General features: G+C 29.5%; 3 protein-coding genes across 6 annotated transcripts; 2 read left to right on the top strand and 1 right to left on the bottom strand.

Annotated features, from left to right (window-relative positions):
- Positions 1-28: 28 nt before the first annotated feature.
- On the top strand, positions 29-8,924 carry Esp (Epidermal stripes and patches). Of its 3 annotated transcripts, none has more exons than XM_017903224.1 (11): positions 29-99; positions 5,559-5,737; positions 6,188-6,441; positions 6,534-6,735; positions 6,863-7,083; positions 7,172-7,343; positions 7,500-7,667; positions 7,771-7,932; positions 8,054-8,194; positions 8,283-8,428; positions 8,568-8,924. In XM_017903224.1, the coding sequence occupies exons 2-11, from the start codon at positions 5,560-5,562 to the stop codon at positions 8,922-8,924; spliced, it is 2,001 nt and encodes a 666-aa protein (XP_017758713.1). In that variant the 5' UTR covers positions 29-99; position 5,559. The 3 variants fall into 3 exon arrangements, with proteins under 3 accessions (XP_017758713.1, XP_017758722.1, XP_017758731.1); XM_017903233.1 differs by having other exon boundaries at positions 50-108; XM_017903242.1 differs by lacking the exon at positions 29-99 and adding an exon at positions 4,252-4,284.
- Positions 8,925-9,912: 988 nt separating this feature from the next.
- On the bottom strand, positions 9,913-11,033 carry RpL32 (ribosomal protein L32). Its single transcript, XM_017903214.1, has 4 exons — positions 10,965-11,033; positions 10,610-10,722; positions 10,356-10,508; positions 9,913-10,082 (listed from the first exon to the last, which is right to left on the bottom strand). Exons 2-4 carry the CDS (start codon positions 10,700-10,702, stop codon positions 9,924-9,926), a joined length of 405 nt encoding a protein of 134 aa, XP_017758703.1. The 5' UTR covers positions 10,703-10,722; positions 10,965-11,033; the 3' UTR covers positions 9,913-9,923.
- Positions 11,034-11,559: 526 nt separating this feature from the next.
- Positions 11,560-17,983, top strand: Hecw (Hecw ubiquitin protein ligase). 2 transcript variants are annotated; one of them, XM_017903265.1, is made up of 9 exons: positions 11,560-11,614; positions 12,075-13,352; positions 14,481-14,771; positions 15,176-15,374; positions 15,446-15,984; positions 16,076-16,413; positions 16,486-16,686; positions 16,764-17,723; positions 17,872-17,983. In XM_017903265.1, the coding sequence occupies exons 2-9, from the start codon at positions 12,117-12,119 to the stop codon at positions 17,981-17,983; spliced, it is 3,876 nt and encodes a 1,291-aa protein (XP_017758754.1). In that variant the 5' UTR covers positions 11,560-11,614; positions 12,075-12,116. The 2 variants fall into 2 exon arrangements, with proteins under 2 accessions (XP_017758754.1, XP_017758763.1); XM_017903274.1 differs by lacking the exons at positions 11,560-11,614; positions 14,481-14,771 and having other exon boundaries at positions 12,633-13,352.
- The last annotated feature ends 3,092 nt before the right edge of the window (positions 17,984-21,075 follow it).

Here is a 21,075-nt window from a genome sequence, read left to right as displayed (position 1 = left end):
CTGTTCACCGAGAAGCCACGAAGTTCACTTTCGATCCTTTGAAGCGCGTTTGAAGACTCAGCAACAACCGATCTCATCGTTTGCTACGTAGATCTCTAAGTGAGTTCAGTTAGTATTCTCGTAGTTTCTTGCAACTTTTTTGTCACGTTTCTTCTGACCTTTTTTATTCTAATGCATAATAAAAACAATAAATAATTTTAAAATCATTTTACCGGAATATGATATAACAAAATTTATTAACGCTCTAATGCTTCGTCTTGGAATTTTGTTCAAGTTTCGTTTTGGATGTATTTGTGAAGGTGTTTAGATAAAATATGGATAGATCGTGTCGATCTGTTAGACCCACCGAAATTCTTTTTTATGTATAGATATAAATCTACGTGGTACAACGAAAAAACCGGTTTCCATCAGTTGTGCTTACTGTAGCATACTAGACATGTGTTCCAATGACGGAGAGTTTCAATTACCTGATGTGCAGCTTGAGTATTAAGTAATTCGGAGATGTAACACCTTTTCAAGCATTTTTTTTCATTTAAATGCCATATGGAAATAAGAGCTTTTTGTTAAAGAGCGATGGAGCAAAATTTCAAATTACTAACGATATATTGCTAATAAATTACGGTATCGATTGAACTCGTAATAAAATAAAACGATTGATGTTAAATTCAAACGATGAAATTGGGTGGCAAAACGTGCTCTGAAAAATTCATTTAAAAATAATTTTACTTAAATTAATTTCCACTTTACCTGCGTCAATTGATATTAAACGAAAGATATTTTAACGAGTTACTAATATCAAAATAAATACAACGGTAAAATAGGAGTAGTCACGAAAGTAGAAGATTAGACAAAGATAGATTAGATAGAAAAACAATTCTTTGATTCCAGAATTTTGTAATCATCAACGAAGTATGTTGATTACGTGAAAAAACGTAAATATTGAACGTTACCATATCGCGATCGGTTCAATTAATTATCTTTATTAGATCTTGCTCTTGTACCAACGAGTTTAATTTGTATCGCTCTTCTTCAAGCTATGTAAATAATGTCGAAACCTCGCCAACATGTGTTTACCTGCCAAACAGCAGGTCCCTCAAAAACTTTGACCAAATTGTTACGTACCAATTTACACGTGAGAACTTACCGTATATAAACAAAGTTCTTTTTATTATCGCTTTAATTTTATTATTTTCTATTTTTATCTTTTAAACACGCGTTAAAATTGATTTCTCTGCGACATCGATTTGATTATCGAGTTTTATTTTCGAATAAAATAGTAAAAGATAATTACCTGAAAATTCAAAAGAAAATTTAAGTATGAGAAAAGAATGTTTAGAATGTTTTAATCAATTTCAATAATCGAACTACGTATTATATATAATAATATTCATACCAGAAAGTCGCGTATTTCTAATAATGAATTCGATCGTCGCTGTTCCAATCCACAGATCACACTAAAAATTAAGATGTACGAATGTCGACCGAAATTCGTCATAACAATGGTATAGTCCCGCTACGTCTATTGCGTCTTAAATTTCAAATTAAGTTATATGAACACTGTCATGTGGAAGCAATTAATATCATTTAATATTAAATGAATTTATGTCGTTAACTTTTTTATTCTCTTAAGGCAACACGCAACTAGATCAAAGTACGCTACTTTTCTTTTCTTCCTGATATTAGGATCATAATTCTTCTTCTTTTTCTTAGATATTGTGTCATCTTCTTTCTTCAGACATTTCTCATAAAACTACAAATAGCGAAACAAGAATTAATAAAAAAGAATTGAATAGAGTATGATATTTAAATTCGGTGAAATACGAGATCACACGCAGAGTGCAAGCATTTTCCCAATTTCTCGCTTCTATCTTTATTGCCAGTATTTAGAGCTCCTTTTAATCGCCTGCAACTAAGCGTTTAAGTAAGATGTCGAGGCGCACGTGCCACGGAATAGCTCATATTAACTTCTATTGTACAGGCTGACTGGATCTTTGTATCAGTCAAAGGACGGGACGGCGACACGTTGAAATTGCAGCTTATTTACAGAAGAAAGAACAACCGTCGATCATACTCGTTATTATTGTTATACGCACATTGATCATAGTCGATGGTATTTACCTTGACGTTTCTAATTAAGACGTACGGTTCCTTTTCATATTGCTAAATGGTATCCCGTGTAAAACACTGTGATGTCGCGATTCAATTTACGTCCTGAAGTTATATACGCGTGAATTTAGTTACGGTATAGCGAGGGTTAACGGTACGCGTGCGGAGAAAATTGTATGCGAAATTATAGTAATAAAGAACAAGGGGAAATTTTTCGAAGTAGATACACGTAGATCTAAGAAGGTTCCAGTGTCTTGTTTAACTCCAGATCTAGATCTTACTCTAAAACAGATTTTACAGTCAAATCTTGAAGAGACCTAAAAATATCTAGATCTTAGGTTAAGTCTTGGAAGATTTATCTCCTGACATTTACATATGTATATGTTTGGTTAGATATGTTCAATTGCAATTGAATAAAACGAAAGATAAAATAAAGAATAAAAGAAATATATAATGAGTATAGTAATTAGAATTTAGATTTTATATCCATATTATTATGGGGAATGTATTAAATATATTTGAATTAAAAGGGCCTGTGAATTTTAGCAGCTATTTCTATACTATAGATGAAAGAACATCTTCAATATAGCATATTATATCTAATTGTTTCATGATCTAATTTCATGATTTGATGTATACTTCTTGACTACGGATAAAATTAATACGTATCGGTGTATGCGCTGCAACAACTACTTCGATATATTTTAATCGAATAATAAATATTTCCTTTTTCTATACTTCAATGTAAACCACCATGAACGGGATATGAAGATGCATCATCAACTTGTTTTCTCATTGGCATCCTTCTTTTTTTCCATTATAAATGAATATTATTTTATTCATTTTTTCTCCTCGAAGAAAGTCAAAAGTAATAAATATCCTATCAAAAATGTCATTGTTCCATTAAAGTCTCATAAGCCTATCGATACATTTTTAGATCATTCCTAATGACCTTTAACCCTCCACTCACCTTCCATCTCTGACCCGATTAAAATGTGTCGCGCGCCTATACGCGTCTCCCTTAATTGTCAAAATCAAATTACGAAGAAGAAACCAGCTGCATCTGCGTACTCCAGTCCCCGAGGTTGAAGCCAGTCTGATAGCTTGTATCGCATAGTTTTCCATAATCGCCGGCCAAGCAAGTGCATACGTATGTTTCGTACTTTCAAGGCAACGGTAACAGTTCCAGTTGAGGCCGACTTATTAACATATGGCATATAATTTACTGGCAAAGATTTAAATGAGACGATGGGTGGCAACGCGATCTGTACGCGCTCGTGCTTTGTGATTTGCATGAAAAACAAGGTTCGGATGAATTAATTTGCGAGCACGCGGTTCGAACTACATACCGCGTCGTTGGGTGCCGGTGATCGAGACAACCGCGTGACAGAGTTGATTCAGAAGCACGTGATAGCACGGAATGACCGGTTGCATGAGCGAATCATGTGACACGCGTTCTCGCAGCAATGCGTCTCTTTTTTCTCTTTTTTTTTATTTTCCTTCTTCTTCCTTTCGTTTCCCTTCCCTGCGCCGCGTGCGCGCTCTACCTGATAGATTGGAAACGAAGGCGCGATATCTGCGATATAACCAGAGATCCCAGGATCCCGTAGGCGGATTAACGAGCCCTGATTGCAAAATTCATTCGCCGTTTACGACTTTCGTCGACTGTCGACTCGATTTTTCTTGCAACTTGTTGACTCGTCTTTCTTTAAACAAAAAGAAGGGATACGTAGAAACGGTATAAATATGTATTGTATTATCGAGTCTCGTGCTTAAATCCTTGAATAAAGAACAGAACAGATAGGAGATATTCATTTCGGATTGTTAAATACTTCGCGAGGATGCAAGGAACGAACATATTCAATGTGATCTAGGGAGGAAGGCAGTTTGCGTGTTCTGTGGTTGTGACAGGCATCGACATAGGACAACGATTAGGTATTAATTAGATAGACAACTTAATGTCAGATCTGAGAACCCAAGAATTAGAAATCTCCGATTCACCCCTGCCTCGAGATGGCATGTAGCCAAGCATTCAAACACGTTTCGTCGAAGAGATCGTGAATTGAAAAGTACCATCTTGCAAATAGTCTTAAATGCACTGTCTAATATTTCCTTCTAATTCACGATTGTTGATTGCGTCAGAGTTATATATTACATCGCCTCGTTCCTAAAATAAAGGTAAATAAAGAAAAAAATAGTATATAATTTGTAAATATATTTATGAACTGTAAATATATCTGTTAGCAACTTATGTATACATTACGTACATATTTGCTGAACGATAGAGTGCTACTATATATTATATAATTGATCAATGAAACATTTCTATCAGCCGAATGTTATCATGTCGAACAAAAAACCTCTACAAACGGACTATCTGTAATATCATAAATCATAATCTATCCGACAAACATAATTTATCGTTAACTTAGCAACGCATTCATATGACTCAGGTTTCGTAATGTAACTAATTAAAGAAATGCAGGAAAGAAGGTTCTTAGATACGAGTGTTTCTTTTCATTAAAGGTGACTTATCATACTTATCGTTAGATCAAACCCATCATTGTTGTTAGAGTGGAGTCGATCTATCACCTCTTGCTTGTTGCAATAGAATGTAATTTGTTTTCGCCACCAATGATGTCAATGTTGATTCGTCTCATTGTTTACATTCGTTGAACTAAATATAGTTCAATAGAAACCCATAGAACATAAGCGAGTCGTGTAGAAAATCACGCATACAGGACTTGTAACGAATTTAGTCCAATCGCTTGATTTCGTGGTTAATTTAACGAATGTTACTAGATGATACATTGTCTCCGTTTAGCATCGTGCTGATTCGCATCATGTTTAGTTAAATTGGAATTCCACTTTATCAGTCGGAAATGAACTATTTATTTATTTATACGATTTATAGCAATTATATATAATAGAACTCCTGTTATCAGTACGTTTACAAATTTAAATATTTTATTACTCAAAAAGCATATTACTTTAGTGTAAAATTGACACTATACGCAAATAACAATGCAAATAACAATACAAATAAGATTATCGCAAAAGTATTTCGATATGTTTAAATATATTTCGTAAATATATTATCGAAATAATAATCGTAAATGTATCTCAAAGCATTTATGGTATTAAAATAAGGATATTTTAATTCTTTGAAATACAAAGAGAATATAATTCGATGCAACTTAATATACGAAGAGGTTAATTTTAAACAATAAATTTCTCCTATATTACAAATTATCTTTACGTGATTTTAATTGATTCTTTTTAAATAATAAAATAATTATTGTAAGGAAGGACGAGGATTCCTCTATTCGATTGAGAAAATTCTCTTATCCAATTCATCATCCTTCTTCATTAATCTGAATATCGAAGATATTACTGTATAAAGCAGTGTTTAATATAATTGTACTAATTTACACGAAATGTTAAATTTCTAGGATGAATAGTACAAACGGTATGGGAGATGCAGATGAAGAAAATAAAACAGGAGTGTACGTAAATCAAGGTTTGAGTGGGTCCGGGGACAGTTTGAATCTCGGTCATTCGAACAATTCTCAAATTCAGCATAATTCGTATGGAAGTCGCCAAGAGATGCAAGGTTCCTCGGACTTTATTTGTAAGCACATGTATTATTGAAACGATTAATTAATTTACATTGCAAAATAAGTTTCCTTCCATCAATTCTACGTGAATTATTGATAATAATATACACAACTAATACAAACATAGATAATAATATACGAATATACGAATTTTATAATAAATATATAACTTGTAAAATAAAGTAAAAAAGAAATGTAAAATTTATCTTAAACTGAATATATAATAAGAAATAAGAAATTATATGATACCGTTTTCACGTTGATATATCGATTACTTTCACAGCATGATCTTGAACAACTGCAAATCTACGAGTGATATGATTCATTATTTTGTTTACTTGATCACAAATAAACGATTGATTAATTTGTTTATTTTCAATACCGAATTATCGAATAACTAAACAAAGGATAGTTTTATTTCTTGTTAATTTTGTTGCAAAATATAATTTTACTTTCTTTTATAGTGGTAGAAGAATCCGAAGACTATGGAATAGAACACAAAGACAATTTTACACATTCCATGTTATATCAATTAAGACGACGTTGTAGATCGGCTTGTACAAAGAAAACCATTTACAAAAGGGTACCAATTTTAAATTGGTTGCCGAGGTATAGTGGGCAAGACGCTCTAGGCGATCTTGTCGCGGGTATCACCGTAGGCCTAACTGTCATTCCACAATCTTTAGCGTATGCTAACGTAGCGGGTTTACCACCTCAAGTTAGTATGGTCAAACAATCATTTGATTGATATATTTAAATAAGGTAAAGATGAAACTGAAAACTTTTAACAAATGCAATTATATTTTACAGCATGGACTGTATGGTAGCTTCTTAGGATGCTTTATTTATGTTATATTCGGCTCTTGCAAAGACACACCAATGGGACCTAGTGCCATCACTTCCTTGCTCACGTATCAAACAATTGCACACCTTGATGCACCATTACAACACGCGATACTTCTCTGCTTCTTAGCTGGAGTGATAGAACTGATAATGGGTATATTTGGTCTCGGTAAATATCAACGATATTTGCTGTCTATTTACAATTCATAGTAAAAATATTTCTGTTAAAGTAAATTTATAAATGAACAAATGCATTTGTTATAAGTACAAGTTACTTTCAATTACATGTATTTTAGGATTTTTAATTGATTTTGTATCTGGGCCGGTCAGCTCTGGATTCACGTCAGCGGTAGCTTTGATAATCATAACGTCGCAAGTAAAAGATATATTAGGCATCCCCGCAAAAGGTTCACAGTTTCTTGAAATGTGGAAAAGCCTTATTAAACATGTACATGAAACTTCAGCCTGGGATGCGGCGCTTGGAGTATCCTGTATAGCGCTCCTTTTATTTCTCAGGGTACATATACATGACTATATTGAAAGAATAATTATTAATTAAACTTGCAAATTTCTTAATAGATATTTTTTATGCTTCTTTCTTGTAGCTTATAGCATCTTACAGTGTTGGTCCTAAAGACAAAGAAGCGCAAAATACAAAATATCTCGTATTAAACAAACTCATATGGTTGTTCGGTACATCGCGAAATGCACTTTTAGTAATATTATCTGGTTTCTTGGGATACTGTTTTAGAGAAGAATCTCCCTTCAAATTGGTTGGTAAGAGCAATAAATTAGGATTAATAATTTCACTTAATTTGAAATTAAGAAAAGATATTAAGACTTTTTTTTTTTAATCAAGTTATATAAATATATTGCTTATTATATAATTAGTAAATCTTAACAAAATTAGATAACATAATATCTTTCTTATAGGACATATACAACAAGGTATGCCAAATGTACAATTACCATCATTTAGTTATACCAAAGATGAACATACAACAGTAACATTTATCGATATGGTTTCAAATCTGGGAAGCGGTATCCTTGTTTTACCGCTTATTTCATTAATGGAAGATATTGCTATTTGCAAAGCCTTTTGTAAGCAAATACATCATTTTTTTCATTACACATATATTTTACATAATATTAGTATTGTTTTTGTTACATGCAACAAAAGGAAAGGTTTTCGTATTTATTTCAGCAACTGGAAAATCAGTTGATGCAACACAAGAATTAATAGCAATTGGAATATCAAACATTGGTAATTCTTTTGTTCAGGCATTTCCTGGTACAGGATCTCTTAGTAGAAGTGCAGTAAACAATGCTTCTGGAGTAAGAACACCAATGGGAGGCATTTATACTGGTAATCTAATAAATAATTACTCTACTTGATTATCTAATTACAAAGTTTATATAATTATCAATTAAGAAGTTATATGCGTTTCTTATACGTATAGGTTTGACATAATCACCATTTGTTCCAGGTACTTTAGTAATAATAGCTCTTTTCTTTCTCACCCCTTACTTCAGCTATATCCCCAAAACTACATTAGCAGCTATTATCATAGCTGCAGTAATATTTATGGTTGAAGTTAAGGTCGTAAAACCAATGTGGAGAACTAAAAGTAAATTTACAATTTAAAATATAAATTAAAAAAAATTTTTAATTATTTCCGAAATATTAATATCTTTTTTAATATTACATCTTTACAGAGTCAGATTTAATTCCTGGATTAGGAACATTTGTTGCGTGTTTATTATTACAATTAGAAATTGGAATTTTATGCGGTATTGGAATAAATATTTTATTCATTTTATATCATGCTGCACGGCCAAAGATATCCGTGGAAAAACTTACTGTACGTATTTTCAATTTTTTAATCTATTAATTATACTACCTTATGTACATTTAAAAATGTTTATTTAAAAATATAATTGCATTCTATTTTTGCATCATTCGTAGATTTATAAATATTTAAATCAAATTTTATGTTTCAGACTCGTCATGGCATTCGATATCTTATGTTAACGCCTGATCGATGTTTAATTTTTCCATCTGTTGATTATGTACGAAATTTGGTAACAAAATATAGTCAAAGGACTCTAAACGTAGCAACGCCAGTTGTAATCGATTGTTCTCACATTTATGGAGCAGATTTTACTGCAGCTACAGTAATTGAAACTTTAACAAAGGATTTTGCATCAAGAGGGCAACCACTCTTTTTCTATAATTTAAAACCTTCAGTTTATGCCGTGTTTGAAGGTGTTGCATCAACTGACTTTGTTGTATATTATACTCAGGAGGCGCTGGACGATCTCCTAAAGGATAGAGGATATATAAAGCAAATTAAATAATGCATATTATTTATTATATATCAAATTAAATAATGCAACTTATGTGGATTACCATATTATTTTACATTGATGGTATAATTGGTAGTCTTTTTCATTGTATGAAAAGTTGTTAAACAACGTTTTCCTTAATTATATTATTATTGTTATAGATTTTACGCAAATATGAAGTATAAGACAAATACTTTTCGATTTACCTTTTCATTGATGTTCAACGAAATTCAAGCATCGTCGCATTTTATATTTAAAAATGCATTGTGATTAATGTAATATTTATATTAAATGTATTATAGCATAGATACATTTTTAATAAATCATTTTTATGATGTATTATTAAAAAAAAATTATTATAATATTTTTACTTATTTCTAACCATTGTTTAAAAGAATTTAAACAAATCTTAATGTTTGTTATTTTCAATCTTTATAAGCATAAGTTCTACCCTAAACTATTTATCTATTTCATCAAGTATCAAATGATTAGTTAATTACTGTAAATGTTTCTCATGATAGCCCTCCAATTCGAATTACTTTTGTGAACGAAGTGTCTATTTCAAATCGGTAAATAATCGGTTATCAACTTTGTTTCTTCATCCAGTAATATTTTTTATAATAAAACTAAAAATTTTTACATTTAGTAAAAAATAACTTTAATAAGAGAACGTATTTTTTTAAGGCAAATGAAGTCCAGGAAAAAGAAAACGAAAATAAATTTCAACAATAAAAAAAAAAACATTGCAAGGGCATTTGAGGGTTCATTGGAATTCATTGGCACATGATACTTATGTATTTTATAAAATGCTATTAAATATTTCTATAACATTTTGAATCACATAATTTCATCTGAATGTTTTTACATTTCTGTACTAGCATATATGTTAAGATGTTGTTCGTGTTAGTCTTATTTAATAATATTAAGAAGATAAAAATTAGGAAAAATGTTAAAAATAGAAACAGAATATACTTTAAATATTTTATTATTAAATCAAGTAAGAATATGTTCTTATTTATTTTCTTGAGAACGTAATCTTGCATTGGCATTAGTCACTCTTATTGACAGTTGCCGAGCACGCTCAATTATAGATTTACGTTTTTTACTGCTCACAGCATGAGCAATTTCAGCACAGAATTTTCTGTTTTGCATCATTAAAACTTCTAGTTCCTGTAAACCATCCAATAAAATAAATGTTATTACAATTATTCCAAATGATCACTTTTCCTACTTTATTTGAATTCACAAAATATATTCCATAAAATATTCCTTATAAAAATATGTATGAGTATCTCTTTACAAAAGAAATATAATACATACGTACAAATTATTTTAGAACATAACAATATACAATTATATAGAATTTATCAATAACATTTCTGTTGATTTATGAATTCTATTTTAACTTTTTAGTAAGTATGGATAAAAGTTTAATTTTCTTACTTTAACATTGTGTACCAAAACTTTTCTGAACCCAGTTGGTAGCATGTGGCGGGTTTTCTTGTTACTTCCATAACCAATATTGGGCATTAAATATTGTCCTTTAAAACGCCTACGGACTCTGTTGTCAATACCTTTAGGTTTACGCCAATTTCTCTGAAATATTATTTTACTAATATTATATTACATACTTTAATATAGTAATTACTGCAACTGTTAAAGTTAACAAATGATGAATAATGCAATAAATAACAAACCTTTAATTTACTATAACGATCACTCTGATGACGAATAAACTTTTTCGTCCTTTTCTTCACAATTGTAGGCCTATATACTGGTCGAATAGCCATTTTTGTAGGAGTTTAGACGACTAAAATTATAAACCCAAAATAAAATTAATTAATTGATGTTTTCTTATGAAAACAAATTTATAACAACAATATACATTTCGTCACATATTTTTTTGTCATGTAACTGTGACATTAAACTATTTTTAAAAAATATAAAATATTTAATCAGTTTTTATTTAATTATATTAATTTAATATATATATATTTTATATTACATAAACGATTTTTACTAAGATTTTGGATTTTCTCTATAATTACGTACCGTCCCTCACTACACACCAAACGGGAAAGGTTATGTTGAACTTGGACTAATAATATACCATATTAAAACTCGAAACAATTAAGTACACCGCCATCTAGTGATACATAGAAAGAAGCTGAATATTTGTAGGTTTGTTAAAGCTAGCTAGTTATCTAAAATTTATATCGCATAAATAATTGCCTGTATTCTTTTAAAATGTTTCTTAATACAACAATTGTAATTTCAAAATCTATGATATATTTTTTTATTTTATGGAAGAGGAATATATAAATCTATTATGTAATCTTTGTACAATAAAAAATTAAATATTACTATTTATTTTGAAAAATGATAAAGAAATAAAAATAATTTTAATATAAGTATATGTCTAAAAAATAACAGAACAGTTTTCAATTAGAGTATATATTGTAGCAAGTAACCAATAAGATACGCCTGCTACTTATGAATGGTATACATGAAAAATCAGTATATATAACACTATGAAAAGTTACCAGATACAGTCTGCTATATCTTTCTGTCAAAGTAACGCGTTCTTCGATGAATCCATGTAATGAGCAAGAAGCGTAAATGAATATGTAAATGTGACGTAAAATGTCTTCACCGGAGTTTTTCATTTAAGATATTTACATTTTGTGCGTATAAAAATTAAGGTATTATCAATTATCTCTTTTAAACCTACCGTATCATAAGAATCAATTGTAACTTGTTTATTGTTCTGTTGTGAGCGATTAACGAAAATTATGACAAATCATTTAATTCATTTTGCATCATGATTTTAAATGATATTAATTCTACATAAGGAAACATAGCACACATTGCTTTGCAGTTGTACTATATATTAATATACATTCGAATATTTATTATGTACACTTTAAACTCAAAATTTTTTCTTTATTGCCATATATTAGTATGTGAAATCATGATATAAGTATTTAAAAACGACGATAAAACCTAAAATATATTTTACAAAAAATTGTATTAAGTATAGTCTCAATTCCAATCGACATATTTTTTTCACTATTGCAGCAATAGCTTTATTATATAATAAAATTACTTAAACTTTTATTGTTATTTATTCTATTTACATTTTGATTTTATTCTCATTTACAGCTATATAAAGAAATATAATTGATTGGTACTATGTTTTAAAAAATGCCATCTGAGATTAATGTTAAAAATATAACTTCTGAGAAAGATAATAGTGAAAATGAGCCTGAAGAACAATCTGTTACATTATTAACAGTTGGCACGACAAATGAAGGACCTTCAACTACGGTAAATCATGTGGAAACCAATACCATAAGCAGTAATAATAAAATAGTATTTATGTCTGGTGTTAAAAATGATTTTATAGAACAAGAGAATGCTTCTTTACCATCAAATGTAAATTCTGCAACAAATGAAAATGGTTTACAGCAACAGAAATCATCTTCTTATGAAGAAGTAATTAATAAAACAAGTAACAATCAAGTTGTAAATTCCTTTGAAGAACCAAATGTATGTTCTGAATCAAGATGTAATAAAGAGAATGTAGTTTCCAAGAATGCTGGTGCAACAGCATTAGCATCAAATTGTGAAATTGATAATACTGCTGTTTCAAGTACATTGAATGATGAAATCACACAAAACTCAAGTCAAAAACATATATCACTGTCTCATAAAAACTTAACAAGGAAAAAGTGTTTTCTAGCAAGTGTAGATAGCAATCCTGGCAAGGCAACCAGTTTTTTAGAACAGCTACCATTATCTTCCAGAAACATGATTAGAAAGAAACAATTTTTTAGCAAAGATTTACAGTCTAATAGTACAGAATCACAATATGAACAAAATACAGGAGACAGACACAACAATAATGATGATAATGTACTTACTACTTATAATAAAGATTCTATGAAAGATGCTTGTAGCTTACCTTTACAGGGCATAGCTTCATGCAGTTCTGATGAACAGTCACAGTTTTTAACCACTTCAATAACTGAAACACATAGCAATGATATTGCTAATGCCCATAAATTATTAAATTCAGCAGAAAACAATAATAAGAATACAAGTGAAAATAGCAGATTAAATGAGGCTGGTAGTTCACACATGTCTAAAAGTGGGCCAAAATCACAAAACACTTTGACAGATTTAGTACATTGTAATGATATAACAAAGAAACCATTTAAACTGCCAATTTTAGAAAATTTATCTGAAACTGCCGGTGCTCATCAAACTGAGCTGGAAGAAAATGCTGTAGCACTATTAGAACCATCATCGACTAAGAAGGATCATTTAGAAGAAGCCCAAGGCATTGAAATAGAACCCCGTTCTTCAAACAGTAGTGATGCAAGTAATTCGGATACAGAATCACAACAAGCAGTTCTAGGTCATAATGGGACCAAAAAGGTAACACAGTTGCTTTAACTGTGTTAAAATTTGATATAAATTTATTATTTTTCTCTTAAATATTTATCTTTACGTAATAACCAACATTTCATTGATATTTTCAATGTTTAATGTTATTTATATATGTAATGTTTTATTTTTTTTATTGACTCAAGTGAGTTTAAATATTTAAGAAATGCAAATATGTATGTTTCCTTTGCACTTTTATATGTGCATGTGTAATGTAATTTTCATTTCAAAATTTGATAAACTTATTGAAATGCTATTACTTTACCGATTTTTGTGATTTTGAAATATGTTGTAAAAAGCGTTATTACAAACTTTTTCACGTAAAAAAAAAAAATGATCGGCCCTAATTTCCGAAATATTAACAAAAAAAAAGATTGCTACTAGTACTGAATTTTGCCCATATGTGTGAATCCGTGAAATGACTACAAACAGCGTGCATGCTTGGTGGATCAAATTACACGAATTAGTGATATTTGCTTATTGACAGATTATTTATACCAGCTATTCTTTAAAGCAATAGCCCAGAAACTTAGCTGCTAACAAATTTGAAGAAATAATTAATTATAATAGGGTTAAGATATGTTTTCTGTCGTCATCGAGTCGGAGCCGCTTGCAGCCCTCCGTTTAGTGATGATGGAAGAAATAGCTCAACCTTAATCTAATTGACTATCTTTTCAAATTTTTCGGCTATTAGTAGGTTTTACGTCATTATTTCGAGGAATGGATGGAATAAATAATCTGTTGATAGATAAATATCAATGGTTTGTGTTATTTGATCCACTACGTAGTAAGCATGCAGGCAGTCTGTTTTGCCTTATGGATACCCACGTATGGGGAACATTCAGTATTTAGTAGCAATCTTTTTTTGCTAATATTTTGGAAACTAGGTTCGATTACTAATTTTTTTTAAAGGAAAAAGTTTTTCGTTATAACGCTCTTTAATAATATATTTTAAGACTATGAAAATCGATAAAGTCGTAATCGTTTGATAATTTTATGCCAAATTTTTAACAGATTAATATTACACTCCTTCAAATTTTGAGATTAAATTTTGGCATCAGATATGTTTGAATTATAGTTGTTTTGAAACTACAATTTATAAAATATATTTTACTTCAGAGGCCATGTGATACAAATGGTATTGTAACAAAAGAAGGTGTGGAATATTATCAATTGTGGCGAAGTACAGGAGGTTTTTTATTTCCTGAAGGTTTATATGATACATTGTATCCAAATCCTCCACCACTACCACCACGGGTAACGCATAAACTTTTACATAGAAGTAATGCTTTACCAACTGGTCCACCAGAATTACCTAAAAGACATCCTCAAAAATATTCTGCACCCTTGAACCCTGAAGATTGTTTTGGATTTGAAATTGTAGATGTTGATGAAGCTTCTAATTCAAAGGTAATTTAATGAAATATATGCACTGCAATCAATTGGTAAGCACATAACATAATTTCAAAATTTATATCTAGTATTTTTTGATGTTCTATATAACCTACTATTATATTATAACCTACTATTATGTTTACAACCTTTTATATATGTGGAATTTTCTTCCATTACATTATTATGATTAATCCTTTTACGTTATATTAAACTATTAAACTCCTATTAATATCATATAATTTCAAAATTTATATCTAGTATTTTTTGATGTTCCATACAACCTATTATTGTATTATAACCTACTATTATGTTTACAACCTTTTATATCTATGTAATTTTTCTTATTTACATTATTATGATCATTCTTTCTACATTATATTAAATTATTGTTTGTCTAAGAATTTAATTTAATATTTTAGCCACGGAGAGCTGTTACAAAAAGTATAGCTCTATTAAGTTCACCAAGACCACCTAGACCATTGGAAAGACCAGTGTCCAATATAACAAATCAATTAGAGTGTCCACCAACCCCCACACATCGACCAAAACCATTGCGTCCACTACCAATGTACCAAACATCTAATGTTCTCATACCTTCTGAAGAACCTTTACCACCATGTAAGATAAATATATTAGTAATCTATTGTAATGTATTAAAGTAGAGAAATTTATTATGTATTATATTGCAGCATGGGAAGCAAGAATCGACAGTCATGGTCGGGTGTTCTATATAGATCATATTAATCGAACAACAACTTGGCAGAGGCCCAATTTAACAACACGGAACACTGGCTGTGATCTTCGAAGGCAGCAATTAGATAGACGTTATCAAAGTGTTCGTCGAACTATTTCTCGACCCGACAATATCGATCGCGAGCCGTCTAGTTCACAACATGCAAATGGAAATATGCAAATCGAAAATGCTGAACGACCGAATGAACGAAGCGAAAGAAATGAAACTGAACCATTTGACATTAGTACGAGTCCTCCAGTATTATTTTTAACAAGACCCGATCTTTTTACAGTATTACATAGTCATGCGGAAGCAGTAGAATTGTATAATCGTAATTCCAGTTTAAAGCACATGATTAGCAAAGTCAGAAGAGATACAGCAGTTTTTCCTAGATATGAACATAACAGAGATTTGGTTGCATTAATCAATTTTTTTGCTGATCCAACTAAAGAACTTCCAAGAGGCTATGAATCAAAACTTGATAGATCGGGCAAAGTAAATATTTTCAGATTTTAATTATTGCTTATATTATGGGGAATATTCTTTTTGAAACAAAAACATTATTTAAATATATCAATGTTTCCAGAGATTTTTTATTTGTCATGCTAGAAAAGCAACTTCTTTTATTGACCCAAGATTACCTACTGAACCAGCTCACACACGAACATTATTGGATGAGGCACCTGTACCACCACCCAGACCACAACAGTCAGCTATTACAACTACACCTGACATACCTGTAGCTTATAATGATAAAGTTGTTGCTTTCTTGCGTCAACCAAATATAATGGATATCTTAAAAGAAAGACATTCTGCATTAGGACAAAATATTGCGCTTCGAGAGAAGGTAAATACGATACGAATTGAGGGCACGTCTGCTTTGCAACGACTGGGACATGATGTACCTCTAGCGCTATTATTAAGGTACAAAATATTCTTATCTCTAAATGTAATAAAGGATGAAAAAATATTAAAATATTGAATTTATTATTATAGCTTATTTGAACAAGAAATTATGTCATATGTACCTGGTAACGTGGGTAGATCTCCACTAGGTAGTCCGCATGCTTCACCTGGCTTAACAAGAGCATCTGCTAGAGCTCCAGCTCCATACAGAAGAGATTTTGAAGCTAAACTTAGGACATTTTATAGGAAGCTAGAAAGTAAAGGATATGGGCAAGGTCCAGGAAAATTAAAGTAAGTTTATTCTAATATAAAAAATGTAAAATTATATTTATTTAAATTTTACGTTCTTTTTTTCTTTATTATTATAGATTACATATTAGGAGAGAACATTTTTTGGAAGATGCTTTTACTCGCATTATGGCTGCTTCAAAGAAAGATTTACAGAAAAGCAAATTAGTAATTATGTTTGACGAGGAAGAAGGTGTAGATTATGGTGGTCCATCTCGTGAATTTTTCTTTCATCTATCACGCGAACTTTTCAATCCTTATTATGGATTATTCGAATATTCTGCAAATGATACTTACACTGTGCAAGTGTCGCCAATGTCAGCTTTCGTAGATAATTATCATGATTGGTTCAGATTTTCGGGCAGAGTCTTGGGTTTAGCATTAGTTCACCAATATCTGCTTGATGCCTTCTTTACGAGACCATTTTATAAGGCTCTTTTGAGAATACCAGCAAGTCTAAGTGATTTAGAGAGTTTAGATCAAGAATTTCATCAGAGTTTAATGTGGATCAAAGAGAGAGATATAAGTATCGAACCACTGGAACTAACTTTTTCAGTCACGGAAGAACTTTTGGGTCGAGTAGCTGAACGTGAATTAAAACCAGGAGGTAGAAATATTGCTGTTACTGAAAAAAATAAGAAAGAATATCTGGAAAGAGTTGTACGTTGGAGACTTGAACGTGGTATTGCCGAACAAACAGAATCTTTAGTTCGTGGATTTTATGAGGTTGTAGATCCACGATTAGTATCAGTCTTTGATGCACGAGAGTTGGAATTAGTAATAGCTGGGGCAGCAGAAATTGATCTTAACGATTGGAGAACACATACAGAATATAGAAGTGGTTATCACGATGCTCATCCAGTAGTAGAATGGTTTTGGAGTAGTATAAGCCGATTTACTAACGAACAACGATTGAGGTTACTACAGTTTGTTACTGGCACATCAAGCATTCCATATGAAGGATTTGCAGCCCTACGTGGGTCTACAGGACCACGGAAGTTTTGCATTGAAAAATGGGGAAGACCAAATAGTTTACCCAGGTATACAAATTTTTGTTTAAAAAATAATGTAATAAACGATAAAACTATAGTTTTTATAATATTTATGCTGTGAATATTTTTTAAATTTGTTAGTTATACTGTTTTGTTTATCTAATAATGCTCTTCTTCAAACTTAATATCTTTTTAGGGCACATACGTGTTTCAATCGCTTGGATCTTCCACCATATCCTACACCTGAAATTTTATATGAAAAGCTTTTATTGGCTGTAGAAGAAACAAATACTTTTGGAATAGAGTAAAGTAAATTTGCTATGATTACAGCAAATGCATAACATATAAGGAAAATATTAAGTTTCATACAATGAAGCGTCATTGCGGATTTAAAGGTATATATTGGTAATGTATTCTATTATCCAGAAATTCGTGATTGGATTTTTAAGATCACTGGAATCAAAACTGTATCAAAATGTAAATATCTAAGAGAAACAGTTGCGCCTATTTTGAAAATTTTAAATATTGTATACATGTTGCTGTAATCTATTTATATTGAAATTAAATAATAATTCACGCAGTACATTTCTTGTATAAAAATTAGAAATTTAATACATTATGAAAAAAATACTTAGATATGAATATATGTAATTAAAACTTTTATTCGAATTTCAATGATTAAAGAAATTGTTAAAAGAACATTATAGTATAGATTATAAAAAAAAAATTGAGTTTGAAATTGATATAAAAATAGATGACATATTTAAAGTAATTTCTATGAAAGCTTCTTTTCCTTATATTTTATGAAAATACTCTTACAAATTTTTTACAAAAATTCGGAAACTAATGTCGCATTTCACAAACATATGTAATTTAACTATATTACTAATTTATTCTGTGGTCTACTTAGTTTATAGGTATGATACTGATTTCTAGTCTATATTTTTAAATATTAAATTTTGCAGCTATTTTTCTAATATTTTCAGACATTCCATGTCAATTTATTTAATATTGTCGTAATTAATTTACGATGTTATACAAGAAGAATGTTTATAACACAAAAAGTTTTTATTGCATATTTAAAAATATCTTCACACAAGATATGATGTTTTATAAACATTCTTCTAATGTATTTTATATAATTTATCTTCAGGCCAAGTAAAAATTTAATCAAGTATTTGTAAAATGTCCAAAAAACAAGTTAATAAATAGACAATGAAAATATGAATAATATATAAAAAATACAAAGTCAATGAAAGTAATAATAATAAATTGTGGTTTAATTTTTAATTTCACATTTAGTATTAATACAGACACTTTACACAATTGTATTTAACATGTACAACGTTTTTTGTATTTTTGTTTATTTTATTCTTTAAATCTAATTTTAGAACTATGCTAAAGAAACATTATAATATTACTTGAAGAAGTGGTCACATAAATACTCCCATGCTTCAAGATTTACTCTACCTCCTAAATTTTAATTTCGCTTTTATGGCTTTAGCATAAAAAATTTCATCTTTTAATCGTTCAGTCGTTCCTCGTCCTTAAAAAGAGAGAGCATGTATAAAATATAAAACATATACGGGTTCCTGTAACAAGTGAGAAATAGCAACATAACTTTATTTATATCTTTTCTGATACTAAATTACATTAAAAGTGTAATTTAATGAATTTATTTGTTATTTAGTAAAATTCGAAATGGAGTATTAAATATAAATACTGGTAAGATAAATAATGAGTATTAGATATAAAATATGAAACCATCTCCATATGTTATCTACCTTAAAAATTTCTTTTAAATAATTGTTTGATTTTGTGTGATGATAGTAGTAACGAAGTCGGTAAATAACAATAAATAACATTAATGTAGTAATAATAGAAATGATATTTATTAAATGGAAATACTAATATTATGTGATTGTTGAAAATAAGTTGCACTTTATATTATCTGTAAACTAGTCATAGCATGGCAAATTATAAACTATTTAGTATGTACTGTACAAGTTACAGGCATTGTAATCTTAGATAACACACAACATTTACAATGAACCATGACTGTGTGAGAGCATTCTTTACTTTATTGTTAAAGGAAATAAAATGTGCCTCTTTTGTTATGTTACATTAAATATTGTTCTTTCTTCCTTTATAGTTTCCAGTCTTTCCTTATGCAAAAAGAAAATTACGATAACTATATTTCTTAATTAATAAAGCAATTATAATTTTATGAAAACTAAAATATTTAATGAAATTTAAAACTTAATAATCGATATCTCCGGAAAATATAATTTAGTTATGGTATATTATACAATTTTCTAAAAATATATGCCGACAATTTATACAATTATATCTTTAATGTTTTTAATCGTATTTTAATAAAAAAAAAAAATTCAAATGTTTCATAACTTTATTATCTAAACAACACGAAATCGAGTTGATGATTCATACTGTTCTGAAAAAGAAAGTTGATCGATAAAGTTTTTAATAGTTTCACATGTATGTTACTCATTATTACGTAATAAGTACAATACGAACAAAATTTTACATAGTATGCCTACAAAATTTTTATGGTCAATTTGTAATCAGTTTGATGTTCCATTTTATGAAATGTAATGTTTTATTATTTTATGAAATCATAAAGTATTTAGTAGACACTTGCATCAAAAAATTTTACGACAAATGACCAATGTTGCAATCTATGTATACGCATAGTGCAAAATCTCTTTAAATCAATAAACGTCAGGTTATGAAGGTCACGAAAGGATGTAAGAACAAAAATAATGAGGGTAAAGAAAGGCAGTACCGTATTTCAATATAAAAAAATGTGAAATTAGTATCAAATTCTTAAATTGTATTTTTAGTTCATTTAAGAGACATGAAATCTCGTTTTAAATTACAAATTCATATATCAAATAGAAATAATACTATACGATATATATCTTATTTCCGTTTTAAAAAATAAGAAATGTTTAAAATTTTGTGATGATACCTTAATAAAACATTAATAATTGTTTTCTATAATTTTATATATTTTGTTATATTTTTTATTACAACAAAATTGTAAATAATCATATGAAGACACAGATACACAAAATGTGATTTTAGCCTACATGTAGATCAATGCATTAAATGCTGATCAATAATAAACATCTTTCTGTACAGAAAATGTTTATTGAATATATCCTTTTGATACAATATTCTAATATTATAAAAATATTATTGCGGACGTTTTAATGAACACTGATACATAAATATTGTAATGTTATTAGCAAAATATTTGTTTATTTTTTGGTAAATTGTGTTTATGAACTATGATATTAAAGGTAACAAATTTAAATTACATTCATAAATATTAATAATAGCAAAGTTTGAGTACATGTCGTAGACTTACAAATACATT

The sequence above is a fragment of the Eufriesea mexicana genome, unplaced genomic scaffold, assembly GCF_001483705.2.
Source record: "Eufriesea mexicana isolate 0111107269 unplaced genomic scaffold, ASM148370v2 scaffold4744748180, whole genome shotgun sequence".
NCBI classification, from domain to species: domain Eukaryota; kingdom Metazoa; phylum Arthropoda; class Insecta; order Hymenoptera; family Apidae; genus Eufriesea; species Eufriesea mexicana.
Note: the sequence above shows the minus strand (reverse complement) of the source record. Positions and strands in the feature narration are given on the sequence as shown.